At 38.0% G+C, this 15208-nt stretch overlaps 1 protein-coding gene across 2 annotated transcripts in view; it reads right to left on the reverse strand.

Moving 5' to 3' along the window:
• The window catches only part of SGCZ (sarcoglycan zeta), a 209454-nt gene that overhangs the window by 20241 nt on the left and 174005 nt on the right, over positions 1–15208 (reverse strand). The window contains exon 4 of one of the 2 annotated variants that reach the window (XM_053660015.1): positions 13880–14002. The exons of the other annotated variant lie outside the window; for it this stretch is intronic. Within the exon in view, the coding sequence (XP_053515990.1) occupies positions 13880–14002 (123 nt within the window). The remainder of the gene's footprint in view (positions 1–13879; positions 14003–15208) is intronic. 2 annotated transcript variants of the gene reach the window in all.

Here is a 15208-nt window from a genome sequence, read left to right on the forward strand (position 1 = left end):
AGGAATTGAAGAGAGAGGTACCAGTAAAATTAGCTTTGCTCCAATCACAATAGCATACAGTATATAAAACAAAGTAGAGTCACTCATGTCAACCAAAATGGTTGTCAGTCAGCCATGACACTTTGGTTCAAGAGGGAAACTACCTAACTCCTGTTACACAAATCTGGCAAGGAGACCCACCCAGAATATCTGCACACCTGATCAGAACAGCTTTGTCTGCAGAGCGGGACCACTCATAGGTAGGCTCCGAGGGAAATCCCTCACTTGACAGCAGGTGTGTCAAGCAGAATTTGCTCATAGGCTCATGAGCAAATTCCCCCCTTGGCATCAGAGGTGCCACGACATTTATTAAAAAGACCCAGAAGTGTGGAGTCCACCGCTTTCAAGGTATAACTGAGGCAGGCTTCAGACAACTGCTGAGATAGCTGAGCTCCACACACCAGAGTGCTGCCCCACGCCTTGCTGATCTCCCTCAGCATCCGCCACCAGAAGCTCTACCCAGCTGGACTGAGGACTCTGTCTACCCAGCTGCCCACCTGGCTCTGGGAATCCTTCATTGTAAGATGCTGACGACTCCCTTGTCTGCCATGCTGTCTCCCGGACCTGCAGACTGAGACTCTGGGACTCGTGTCCCCCATTGATTGCTGTGTGTATATGTTATATTTCTCATGGATTGTTAGAGTGTGAGTAGGATATTAATGTTTATTGATGTTCCACTTTGAGTGAACCTGCATTCAGTAAAAGCCGAATGCATAGCACAGTTACCCTGTGTGACTCTTGTCTATTCCTTGGTGCCGGGCTGCTCAACGGGCAGCTCACCGAGCAGCTCACCGAGCAGTTGCCAGGCTGACTCATAGGAAAGACTCTATCACCGACATATGCTCGTTTATGATATTTAAATTCTATTTTTAAGTTACGTGCTTTGGTGTTTTCCAAATGAGATCTCCTGCTGCCTTCAGTTTTTCAAAAAAATCTACCATGACCATTAATATTTTTGAGGATTTGCATTTGTTTGAACGGGGACAAAGAAAAAACAAACCTTACATCCAGATCAGTTCAGAACAGAAGAGATAACAGGAGGGGAATTCAAGCCCAGGAGGCAAAGGGGGTTAAGAGAACGTGAGCCTTTATCTGCAGCCTCCCAGCCCTCTGGCACTACAATTTCTGGGAGTCTTAGGGCAGCTTTCGGCATTCCTGCACTGCAATACAGATGGGGTCCAAGGGCAAATTCATCTAGATCTCAAGAGCCAGAAAGACTCCTATTTATTCATTGTTTGCGTATTTTAGCCTTTGCTGCTGAGTGTTTCAAATTCTTTGGAAGTCCTCACACCCTGCTTTCTTTTCCCTTCATTTGCAATCGCTTTCTCCACAGATTTAAATTGGTAAAGTCAGACTGGACAGGGAATATTTTCATGCTATGCCCAGGCCTCCTCTTCCTCTAATTCAATCTTTGGTCTTTGACAAGTATTTAAAGCCCTCTGGATGTTATTTGTAAAATTAAGCTCTGAATAATCTGATCTCTAAGGTACCTTCACTTTTTAACTGTCACAGTTATATTATTTTTTTCAACCCTGTCGAAACATGTATACTACAGCTCTTCTCAATTCTCCTAAATGCACGTGGAAATGAGATTGCCCCTATGTATCTATAGAAAAATGATCTGGGGGGAGAAATGGAGTAATCATATTGGCAAAAAAGTACATTATTAATTGTCCATTAAAGTGAGTTCCTCTGCATTCTGAAAGAAAAGTCTCTTGTGTTATTTTAATATTTAAATGGTGTTTCTGCTTCCAGCTAATTCCACAAAATACAACCTACATACCGCTAGATTAATTTTGCCAAACCTACTGATATCTCTTTTCTGGACCAAGAGCTGTAATTATTCTTGGATCCTGCTTTTGCCCAACATCCAAGGCTTCTGTAATGGGACCTCATCTATCTCCTCAGCCTCTTTTTCCTCCATTCATCTATGCAATCTCTTTACCAATTTCCCTACCTGTTAAGGTAAATGTAATCTGTTCATTCTCTGAACATATTTAGGGTTTACAACCTGTAACACTCATTTGGAACCTATCGAATCTACTCTGAAATTTCACATTTAAATTTATGTGTTACTCCCCTTCTAGGCTAAAAAAAGAAAAAAAAAATCAAAGACATAGCCCTTGTATCCTACCATACTCCTGTGCACAACACGATATCTTAAATAGCTGAGATAACTGATAAATACTGATAAGGATTAACATTTTAAGGATCTTCTTTCTGAAAACTTTTTTCTCCTGTTTTTGATCCTTGTTTGATTAATGATACATTCAAGTCCTAAATACTTGAGTCAGAAACTAAGATGCTTTCTTTTTCAAATTCTTTATTACATAATTTACTTCTTTCCAAAACTTCAGTATCACTTTTTCCCCTTCTAATTATTCCTCTACATGATTGCAAAATGATGTTCCAAACACAAAGCTGTGTAATTCTCACTTAAAATACTTCCAGTATCCAATTGCCTATAGAAGTCAAGGCTAAATTCCCTGGTAAGACTTAACCTCCTAGGAGTTCTCTGCATTGTGTGCTTAAGTGACCACAAACCTCTTACATATTGAAATGTTTAAGGACTGTCTTGAGCATTATTCTTCCTGGCGTACTTCTCACTTCTCCTCTCTTTTGATAGTAATCTCTATTCATTCCTGAGGATCTGATTCTGGAGCATTCTCTCTGTGAAGCATATTATGCAGTTATGTTAAGTAATATAACTGCATATTACTTAATGCAGTTTCTTCCTCTGTTCAGCTTTCCTGGCTCTGTAAAAATGACTGGTACAGCATCTATCACCATAGAATAGGATAAAGCTTTGACTTCATACCTAGTAAATATGAGTTCTTCAAACTTGAGGATTTTGTCTTAACCAATTTTATGGACTTAGTACCACTCTTGGATTCTGATAATTGAGGATCAATAAATAAAAACAGAAAAAATGAGAATGAAAGAATAAAAGTAGAATAAATTTATAATTATTCGGTTTTATAATTTGTTTATGAAACATGCTGCTTCTGTTTCCTAGCATATTTCTTTGTTTAATACTTTAACACAAATCAACTTAATATCCTGGGGTGATGATATGAATTTATTGAACCTTTTATTATAAACCTAGCCAATGTTTCTAATTTTTCTAGTAAAATAGGGAAACAGTGTTGTTAAATTGTTTTTTTTTCTTGATGAAAAAAACCACCATGTTGTTCATTTGTGACTGGAGAACAAGATGCCAAATTTTTTAAAAATATTTTATTTATTTATCTTTCCAAATTTTTGATAAAATATTTCAAAACCTGTTTTTACTTTTCCTTCAACATTTTTAATAATTATAAACATATCTCAAGGAATTTACTCCCAGATGCCAAATCATGTTCTCTCCTCCAGTTCTAAAGGTTTCAGAATTAAAAAAAAATAGTGAAACAATACTTCATGATCATATGGAACATGCAATAGAATAAATCTATTTTCTTCAAGATGAAGTTTGTAACAAAATAAATCATTTGTAACAAATAAGTAAAATTAGACTTAAATTTATCGGTATTAGAAATGATGCAGGGTCCCTTCTTGCTTAAATTTTAACTTTCAAGTAGGTTGTATTTTACTAACATTTATGTCTCAGTTTTTTTAGGGGCAAAAATAGGTTTACAATTGTAATACAAACAAGTAAGAAAATTATTAATAAGTAATAATATAAGAATAAATTGTGTTGTCTGTCCTCACACCTGCAAACCTACTTTTGTCCCAATGCTATGTAATGAGTAAATAGACTGGCAGCTAAAAGGCTATTCTGATCCACTAGTTTTAAAGACTCCAAAACCAGGACAATTATGAATAATTACCAAATAATAATTCCCTTGATTTCTCAGTTATAAACTTTAAGAGGCCATGCAATGAAACATCAGTTATTCGTCAAGTCGGTGTGGGTTTCTTATGTCTACGTGGGGAGAGTAGTGATGTTAAAAGACTTGTAGGATAAATAAAAAACCGATTATATAAATGAGTGCTATACTTAATACAGAAGGATGGGCAACATTTATATTATAATTACATTATCCTGAAACATCTTCCTTCCCAGTTTTCTAGGCATGTTGTGAGATTAATACATCATGTCCAGAGCCATGATCAAAATCAATATATTTTATTTTCTGAATAAAATGGACAACTTTCCTCGGCTCACGTCTAAGTTCAGCCACAGACATGGTGTACAGCCCACTCCCGGACTCTCATAATCACTACACCCCACTTTTAGTGTGTGCTGAGCCCTACTTTCTGCCTCTCAGAGCCCCAGGAGGTAGGACTAGCACGCACAGCACCCAAGAATCACCCCAAAATACCTTGCTAGGGAGTTAATACCCCAAGACTACCTTCAACCAATGGGGCAAAGAGTTGATGAATAAATGATGAAAAGACACCAGTTTCATGTTTTCCAGCTGGACAATTATGAAAAGCATTTTGGAAAATCTTTTTTGGGTTGGCCACATTTTCAAAAGAAAAATGCTTTGGCCTAATTCCAAGTCATTTGTACAGTCTTCTCTCATATATAATATCGCTGCGTCTTAGTTAACGCCGTGAGGAGATCAGACACTGACAGATGAAGAGACTGACAACACTGCCCCTTCTACCACCTCCTAGAGATAATGATAACCACGGCTAACATTTATCCAACATTTAAACTCTTCAGCCACCTATTAAGCACCGAAGAACAATGACAAATGATATGATTCGCACAGTAAAACTCTGAGAGCAATTTAAAAAGTATCCCCATTTTACAGTTGATGAAATGAAAGCAAACAGGGAATATATAAGTTGTTCAGAGGTATTCCGCATTTAGAAGATCCAGAGTTAGAAAAAGTATAAACTAATTTTATAGTTTTGTGCTCATATAGCATGTGCTCATGCTCAGCACAAACATGCTCATTCCTAGTTCTATGTGTTTTCTTTTACTACCATATCTGTATTTAAGAAATTATGAAACCTGTGGTCAGTGTTCCAATTTTTCAGTATCTCTCAATTTAGTGAGTAAAAATATTTGACAAAACTGACTAATTGTCACAGTGCAGAAGCAGAATAGTTCTATGCCTGTCTTGCCCCCAGTCCCCAAATCCACATCCTAGCCTCTGAAATCTATAAATATGTCACCTCCAAGAAAAGAAGAATGTAGATGACAAATGGAAGAGTGCTACATATTACTTTAAAATAGGGAAATCATCCCAGATTATCCAGGAGGGTCCAAAATAATCATGAGGGTCATTAAAAATAAAAGAGGGAAAACCAGAGATATGATAGCACGAGAGAGACTTGGCCTTCTATTGTGGGCTCCAAAGATGAGGTTAAGGGAGCAGAAGCTGAGGAGTGTCACGGGCTTCTAGAAGGTTCCCTTCTAGAAAGGGCAAGAAAGGGCAAGAAAATGGTTTCTTGCAGGAAAGAACACAGCCCTGCAAACACCTTGAGTTTAGCTCAGTGAGAACCTTCCCAAAGTCCTGACTTCCAGAACTCTACATGATGAATTTGTGTGGTCTTAAACCAATAAGTTTGTGGTAATTACCACAACAACAGGAATTGATTCAACTAGTCAGGAACCAGAAAATGCGGGCAAGCCATTGGAATTTGTGGTGTCCTTTTCTCTTCTCCTCCATATCTCTCACCTTTCCTCCCCATCCTTATAGTGAAATGAAAGATGGCCCTGTTATCATTTAGGTGAACACAGACTCTACCTGCTAATGCAGAGCACACTCACAAAAACTCCACCAGTAAAATTAGAAATAAAAAAATGTATGTTGACATACTCTAGTAAGACCATTTTGAAGACAAAGGTCAGCCTGATGAATGAATTTAAAACTAAATTTGTTCTTCCTTAAATTTCAATAGACCTTTAAAATTGCAGACCAAGATTATATTACTGTTTTCCAAAGTGGTTATAACACCAATCATTTATCTCAATCTTTACCTTGATGTTACTTGGAACCTCCTAAGCTTTCAATTTACCTGGCTACATGAAGACAGAGAGGTTACTCCAAGAGCTCTCTATACTATAGCTGAGAAAGTCGGATAAATAGCATTTAAGTGCACTCATTCCTCATCACCTCTACCTTTTTTTGGCCTACTAAATAAATCTGCTTGAAATAATGTCTAGCTGCTAAATAAATCAGATTCCAGGAGCTCCACTTCATGTTATAGAAAATCTTATTTGGGATTTGAATGCATTATATACAGCTGCATGTATCGACACAGATAAAGTATAAATGAGACTGGACTATAGTGAGGAGATACAGGTAAATTTCTTGGAAGGAAGGAGGGAAGGAGGGAAGGAAGGAAGGAAGGAAGGGAAGAAGGAAGGAAGGAAGGAAGGAAGGAAGGAAGGAAGGAAGGAAGGAAGGAAGGAAGGAGAAAGGAAGGATGCAAATAAGAAAGGCAGTGAGGAAGGGAGGGAGGGAGGGAGGGAAGGAGGAAGGAAGGAAGGAGGAAGGAAAAAGAAAAGTTTTCTGTTTATCTGCCATCAGCCTCTCAGATCATCCTCTGCATCTGTAATTATAGTTCTTTGACCCAGAAATGGAGATGCAAATGTTCGACTGGATTCTACCCTCAACACAATACAACACATTATTTGTTTTTAGCTTAGTTTCACACCGACTTTTATCTATCCAGCTGTGAAATATTGTCTCCATCTCCAAATTCACCTTAGTCATTAATCTTCTGGACTCGATGTTTTTTTGTGATTTCCTTGGTATTTCACTGTCAAAATTCCTCTATTGATTTTGACTTGATTCCTTTCATTCAGCTCTAGACGTTCTGAACTGCCTGAAAGCAATTTTCCACTTTCATTCTCTAGAACTCAATTCTCGACATCAAGCGTTCAGAATTACAAAGGGATGGAAAACGCAGTGAGTTGGCTTGATTTAACTAGAGTGTGTACCTTGAAAAGAATAAAAAAGTGCAAGAGGAAACTTTAAGAATCCTGATACTGGAAGTGAGGTTTCAGTGTGATGAAGGTAACAACAGGGAGTGAAGATATTGTTTTGATTTTTTGAATGACATGATAGCAATAATTTTCAGAAAAGAAGTATGTCAAAATTAACAGCATAGGAATCTTCTGTAATAGGTAAAATAAGGTAAGGGAGATTGCTGTGGATTGAAGAAAAGTGCAAATTTAAGGGTCATTTTGAAGACTATTGTTGTCTAATTGATAATATATTAAAACTGTTTTTCTTTTTTTCCCTTTGAAGTCACTCACTCAGTTTCTATCTTATTAAATCACTTCCTGTGGCAGGAAATGGCTCATTTTCTTATTTGATCTAGTCTTCCTTTATTAATAGAAGTTTTAAGCACCATTTAGAAATAGCATTTCTCTGCTATCATTGCAGGTACACATCAGCACACGACTAAGTTTTGGTCAACGTGATGAGTGCTATTTTCAGGTTGTGATATTCTAAGAAAAGTCCTTTCTTCTGCTCCCTCCTTTCCTCATGTCTTCAGGGCTGAAGTGCAGAGATGATGGTACGTGACCGCCTCAAATTGATGGGGAGGGACAACAACCCGATCTAAAGGGTTTCAGATTTGGAAGGTTTAAGGAACCTATATCACTGGATATCTCATTGTATCTGCCTGTGTCTGAACTTTAACATGAAAGAAAAATAAAATTTATATTGTTCGCACTCCTGTATTTTGAGAAAACAACTAGTATTACTTATCCATCTTCTATCCTTTTTGACATTTTTCTCAAGATCTCTTAACTATCTAGTAAAGTGTACAGTTTTCCATCAGTAACATTGAATATGTAATTCACTGTCACATATTTTCAGCTTTTATTTTGTTTCTTCCTTTATCTATTGTGTAATTCTTTTATTTCCCTTTATAACTATTTATCTTAAAAATATCTAAATAAGGAGAATATTAATGGGATTTAATATTATGATATGGTATTTACTAAATGTCAAATTTGTGCTAGGATTGTTCTTAAGTGATTTTCACATATATATTTTACCTTCACCAAAATCCTCTGTGGTATTTCCTCTAATGCTCCTTTGGGGAAAACAAACTCAATAATTTCTAAATTTTGGCAGGCAGAAAAGAACCCCCCAGCCTCCACCACCAACCTCCTTAAACCCTGGAGACTGAGAATATGTTAATGACAAGAGGGATTTCACACCCGTAATTAGGGTTACTAATCAGTTGACCTTAAAATAGGGAGATTATCCTGGATTATCCAAGTATCTGGATAATGTAATAGGGCAATTGTAACCATAAACTACTAAAAGCAGATAACCTCTTTCCAGCTGTTGGCCACAGGAGAGGATGTTGGAGAGATTTGAATAATGAGACAGACTCCACCCAACGTTCCTGGAGGCAGGACATTGGAAAGCAGGAGAAAGAATACGGCCACCCCCAGGAACAAATGCCAGCTCCTGCCTGATAACCAGCCAACAAGCAAAGAAACTGCATGTACTCTCAGTACACCATATTCTATAAATGATGTATTTTTGGAACTTCATCATGATGTATAAGAAATCAGACAATTCATTTACACAGCGGCAGGATAAATGATACCTTTGAGATATAGTAGGGATTGAAGGCCCACAGCTGTAGGGAAAATTTTAAACCCACTACACAGAGATGTTATGTCAACATGCCATGTTCTTTTTTAAAGGGGCTGTTCTCTTCGAAGACACATGTTTATTACAAAATTGTATTTTCAAGTATTGTCTTAATAATCACGGGAAACACTTAAATGATAACTTTAAAAAAATAAGTCAGGAAGAGGCTGGTCAATAAGTTCTAGTTCATAATTTATGTACTTCAAAACCTGCGGTCAGTTTTTACCTGGAGATCTGTGGGGAAGATGGAGTAGTACTAATCTTCAGTATCTCCAAAATCTTTATCCTCGGTAAGTTTGAAAAGCGACTAAAAAACTAGTTGAGAGAGCGGAGTGATTTACTCTGGTCTATGAACTTGAAATGCCATCCTAGAGGAAATTCATGATTGCACAGTCCTTTCCTCAGCACCTGATCTATTCACATTTCTCCAAGTGGCACTGGGGCCAAGGAGCTGCATTCGCTGGCTGGCCGAGCGCTACTGCGGGCATTCTTGGCATTTGGACAGGTGGGAGGAACAATGGTGCTACATAACAAGAAACTTGATGCCAAAGCTGACCAGTTCACAGCGTGCCAATTTAACAGACAAGAACAAGGATGTGGAAGACTAATAAAAAAAAAAGCCAGAAAATATTGATTTAAACCCAGAAACATGGTGTTTAATTTAAAAGACAGCTCTTCAGAAAATCCTTTCTTTTGTTGTCAAACAAGCATTAGAACTTGTCTCTCTTTCCGCTCACTCAGTGAGAACAGTGACACGGGAGTGATGCATCTGGTTTTCAAGCACACGCAAGGGCACGGGTGGATGCATGCTGGGATTCATTATTCTTTCTGATTGCCCGTTTTAATTTCTAATGCCTCAAAAACCAGATATATTCTTTCTCCTCATACACTTAGCTCTTTCCCCCTTTTTTGTCAAAGGTAGAAAAGGAGAGGTTTAAGTCTAACTAACAGCTTTTAATTTAAAGTTAAGCTGTTCTACAGGGAGGGCTAAAGTCTGTCACTATATCAGGTCAAATGACTTACATGTGCACTTTATTTTCTAAGTGAATATATTACTTAAGGTACAAATGAAAGTGCAAATTTCAGTTGACTGATCTGATCGAAGGCACTAAATTCAAGTTTTCTGAGTGTACAGGTTTCTATCTTTGTTTACTCAGTCTCAAAAGATATCTTTAAGTCGTATCATTGGCCAGTATTAGAAGATACAAAATTCAAATAAAGTTTGCAAGTATATGTGCTAAACCTCCCATATCTCCTACAGTACAGAGAGGGGCATGGTAGGGTCAAATAAGTATATTCAATGAAGATTTAAGTAAACAAATGAGCAAGTCATGTAATATCAACAGTAAAGAGTTACAGAGTTCAAGCACGCCACTGCTCATCACGGTGGTGGGAGACGGGGTGCTGGTAACCACCTGCTGTCCTGCTTCTATCCTTCCGCACACTAGGGGTATTCAATCGTATCTGGTAAAGTCCCACTACGTTCTAGAAAGGGTACATGTTAAGTATCCTGAGTGACGCCCAGTCAATAATAATTTCAGTCAGAAGTGATTTTGCCCCAGGAGTGCAGACACACATCACATACATGTCTCCACTCTGTCATCCTGAAAAAGGAGAGCTAAAGACCATTGTTCGTAGAGGCCAAAGCTAGAAAGAATCTGTTTTAATTCCTATGAATATTCCTTAGATAGAAAAAAAATGGGTGTCATGAATTTGAAATTCGAGACTAAATCTCACACAGATCTCTTGTCCCAGGCCACTTTGAAGTCTTGTCAGCACAGCTAGCTAATTATGAATACATGAAGCGCCCTGGGATCAATGCTTCTCAGCAGCGTGGGTGTCAGCCGCTGCAAGCGCCACTTTAAAGTGCAAGCAGGTTACTGATCAAGCCCCGTTCTTCTAAGCTGCATGGTATGTTATGCCCGATTTTCTCCTCTGAGCATGGAAAATTCTAAATTATATTTGCCTTTGATAGTTTTGTTTTTCTTTATTTTAGAAGTCTCGCGGGAAGGAACAGAGCTACTAGGAAGTTAATAGGCAACATTCTGGTAACGGAGGAAGGGCCTAGCAGGGTTTTGAGGGTGCGTGTGTATGGGTGCGTGCTTGCATCTATGAGGAACAGGAATGTGATGGGATCCTGGGGGGCGGGGTCCCAATCTGTGACAATGTTCTCTGACTTGGCATGCATTTGTTAACAATGTGATACCACTTGTATAGGGACACAGGTTGAAGCCAGGGTTACCTGTCACGGTCACTCTCATTCTTCTGTCCTAAGTGCTATGCTTCAACCCCTTACAAAAATATGCTTGAATTCAGCAATTATGGCCTCAAAATCATATTATTTTATTCTTTTGGATCTTCTGGAATTGTAGGATACATATATTTATTGCAAAACATTGATTTTTCTGAGTTCATTGGAAAGTATAGATCAATCAAGAATGCATGAAGAATTATCTCAAAGTTATATGTATTTTTTGAATAGAGAGAGAAAGGGAAAAAGAGAGCCAGAGTGAGATTCAATGTATTCATCCATTTTGACATACATGTATACATATTTGCCATGCATATATCACACACACATTCACATATACAAAGGGGGGAGAGAGAGGGAAAAATGAACAAGTTAGCAGAGATGACTGCCTTAAGACAGTTAATTGAAAAGTAGAAAAACAGATTTTCTAGGGTGTACAGTCTCCTCTGACTTAATAGCCCAAATTAGCAGCCAGGATGCCAAGAAAAAGTTCAGTACCCACCCAACTCAAATTAAAAACAAAAAACAAAAACAAAACTACTTAATGTGTCTAACTTTGTGAAGACAGCACTTCATCACAATTGCTGTTAAGTCAAGGTACTATGAAGACCAGAGAAAGCTATAATTCCATGGTGACAGCTAAATGCTGTCAAGAGCTCTAAAACTTTCCTTTACTTATGGATACAAAGTACCCCATGAGAATATCTGAATATTGATAAAACAATTGGGGCATAATTGCATCATATACTAGATCAGGGCGTCAAACTCATTTTCACGGGGGCCACATCAGCCTCGCGGTTGCCTTCAACAGGCCGAATGTAATTTCAACTCCTTAACAGTTAAAGATTAGTTACATTTATACAGTCCTGAAATTATTTCGGCCCTTTGAAGGCAACCGCGAGGCTGATGTGGCCCCCAGTGAAAATGAGTTTGACACCCTTGTCCTAGGGTGTGATAAATGCTATCTCAGGATTACGCTGGTAGCAAAAGCTGATAACTGTTAGATATTACCAAGGTTCAAAGATGCTTAAATATTGGAATCATACCTGCCCAGTCCTCCTGAGTGCATTTCCACCCACATCCCCCACCTTTCCACCAACCAGCAACTCAAAAGTTAGCACAGAGGGCTCTGAAGTCAATATCCTTTCTGATTTGTCTGTGTTCTATGACAACTATAATCCTCATGCTTTTTTTGTTCCCCCAATCTCAGGATTTAGAAAGGTCAATCTGGTAAATTTTTGCCTCTCATGATGCCTTCTTTCCTGACCTTTCCAAGGAGTTTTAAGAAAAATAAAAGAAATGAGGCACATCAGTAGCCATGGTGACTACCCCCAAACACCAACCTGATGTCACAGGCTCCAGCTGTGCAGCAGGACACTCCTACATAAGGTAGGAAGACAGGGCGGTCAGTGGGGGTGGTGGTGGTGGTCTGTGACCCAGCCCAGGGATGCCTGATGGGGGTCCCCACCCAACAACCCTTATTCAATGTCATGGCTATTTAATAGCGCATCGGTTCTGAAACCCACTCAGGCACTCACGTCTGGAACATGGGCAATATTAATTTTATCTTTATTAATAAGAATAAAGAGCTAACTTTTACAATGTCTTCCTTCATTATGTGTGGAAACCATTCTATACATACACATGAGCGCATAGGTATGCAGATGTGCACACACGCACTGATATAATTGAACACTAAATGTATCGTTATCAACAAGATGAAGGAAAGAAAATTGTAGGCAAAGAGAATTGACTTAAAGTCTGTTTTGAAGTGGAGGTAGGATTCATGGAGAGCGGAGGCCAACCACCTTGCTAACTCTTCTCGCGTGACCTGGAGGAGTCAGTTGGACCGAACTAGATATGAGGCATCTTCCAAGGGCTGTTTCCAAACTCAGCTGTGGGGGGTACTAAGTCAAGCATACTTCATCTTTTCTCTTTTTAAAATAGTGTAGGCCTTTTTGGCTGTTTGAAATAGGCCAGGTGCTGAAAGACAAATACCATATGATCTCACCTTTAACAGGAAGCTAAACAACAAAACAAACAAGCAAGCAGAAAAAAAAAAAAAAACAAAGACACTGAAATAGAGAACAAGGGGATAGTGACCAGAGGGGAGAAGGAAGGGAAGTTAAGGGGAAAAAGGGGGAGGGATTTGGAGGAACAAATAGGAAGGACACAGGGACGAGAACTAAGGGGGGTGGAAAAGGGAGGGAGGTGGGGAGCAAGGGGCGGGGGAGGCTGGGATGGGAAAAATAGACAAAAAACTGTACTTGAAAAATAACTAAATAAAATTTTAAAAAAATAAAAAAGAAAAAAATTCAAAAAAAAATTTCATTAAAACATGTATTACTGTTGTGAATCAAATAATTCAATAGAAATTGTGCTTGCAATTGTCTTTATAAAATTCTTCCTCACTCCCAATCATGCCTTTAACTTTGTTCTGTTTTTGTTCTTGCTTTTTTATTTCAGTTGTTGATTGAACCTGATATTAGAGTAATGACTTTAATGACTTCTAAATACTAGTTGATTAGCACTTTTTCTTGATTTATATATTTTGAAGATAAGTATAAGTCCTAAAGAACAAAAATTTAGTATACTTATAATCTTTCCCCCTACTTCATTTTAGAGTCGATATTTACATTTTAGTTTTCTTTTGCCTATCTTTTAAATAGTATCTCTAAATTTTATTTGTTGGTCACCTTTAGATAGCTTTACTTAGTGTCTGGCCTACACTTTATATTCCACCATTCTTACCTACTTTCCTGCCCCACCTCTCCCCGAGACTCACACCTATGCTAATACAGAAAGGCTAATGTTCACATGCATTTCAGCATCTACAACCGGGACCTTCTCTTTGAAGATGGTTGGATAATCAAATGTTGTGACATCATGATAGAATGCAAGACTCAATTTTAGATGTGGGGGGGGGCACATATTTTATAAAGTAGCTTTTTTCTCCAGTTGCAATTCTTCCAAGAGGTAAATAGCGTTCCAAGACCTCGATCCTCAGTACCTGTAACTTTCAGCTTCCCAGCACCGATGGTAATCTCATCTTCGTCTGCAGAAAACAGCACCCTGCCGTCTTCACTCGCTCTCACTTCAAATCTTTTACACTGAGCTTCCACAGCATCAGCTCCTATGGTCAGAGAAAAGGTTTAAGAATGAAACTGGTATGTTGGAAACCATTATTACATATTTTTAAAAAGATAAGAGAAATACTTAGGTTATTTCATTTATCTCTGCAGTACATTTTACCCCTGAATTAATATTTTTAATTGTTATACTTTTCAGTAGGCTAATTTGGTAACATATTGCTGGGCTAGGATGGTTGGGTATCTTGATGTCTGACACTAAAAATGTTTGTGGGTTTAGCCAGTTCAAAACTCTGTGTATACACAAGGAGATACAGTGTCTCCTTTGTTCTCGGTTGCAGCTGGAAGATGGGGCATTCAACTTGGCACCTGTTGCATCCTAATAAATACTTGTGGACTGAATGACTCTCAGGTTTTCTCTCTACGAGCAGATAATAATGCCCATACCTGCCACATCATGAGGTACTTATAAAGCCTTATTCAGATATGAACCTTTAGATGCTTTAATTTAGAGTAATTAAATATAGAGTCTAACATAGACATTTGTTCACCATTTACTATCACTGAATGTGAATCCATTTTACAATCTTGCAAATATACACATATATATGTATATATTTGTACAAATATATACATATATATCAATATTTTAGTGCTTCCCAATGTGTCTTGTAATCAATAATTTTCTTGATTTATTAAAATATAATATTAATATAACTACAGCATAGAACTAAAATTTATTTCCAAGTTATTGGATAGTTTGGTATATTGATACATTCACAAATTACAAAGCCTGCCTCATATTTGGAAAACACAATTAATTTGAGAATGTGGAGGGCTTTGGTAAAAAGATCAAACAGGTTAGGAGTTGAGTTGTTATTTCCATAACATTCATTTCTTCTCACAGACGGGTCTGTATCTGCCTTTCACATTCACATTTGTATCATCCTTCCTTTGCTATCTACCTACATCAGAAGAACTCGTAAGGTACAATCCAGCCCAGTCAGACCTAGGCACATCACGCTGTCTGCATAGCTCTTTTCATTTATTTTTGCATATGCTACAAACTCAATGTTTGTGTCTGCTAAAAATTCATACATTAGATTTTAACCTCCATTGTGATGACAATAGGGGGTTGGGCCATTAGAAGGTAATTAGGTCATCAGGGTGGAGGCCTTGTGAACGGGACTAGTGCTCTTATAGAAGGGCAAACATAAGCTCCCTCCCTCTCTCTCTCTCTCTCTGCAAAC

This window comes from Artibeus jamaicensis, unplaced genomic scaffold (genome assembly GCF_021234435.1).
Source record: "Artibeus jamaicensis isolate MK-2021 breed Jamaican fruit bat unplaced genomic scaffold, CSHL_Jam_final scaffold_833, whole genome shotgun sequence".
Taxonomy (NCBI): domain Eukaryota; kingdom Metazoa; phylum Chordata; class Mammalia; order Chiroptera; family Phyllostomidae; genus Artibeus; species Artibeus jamaicensis.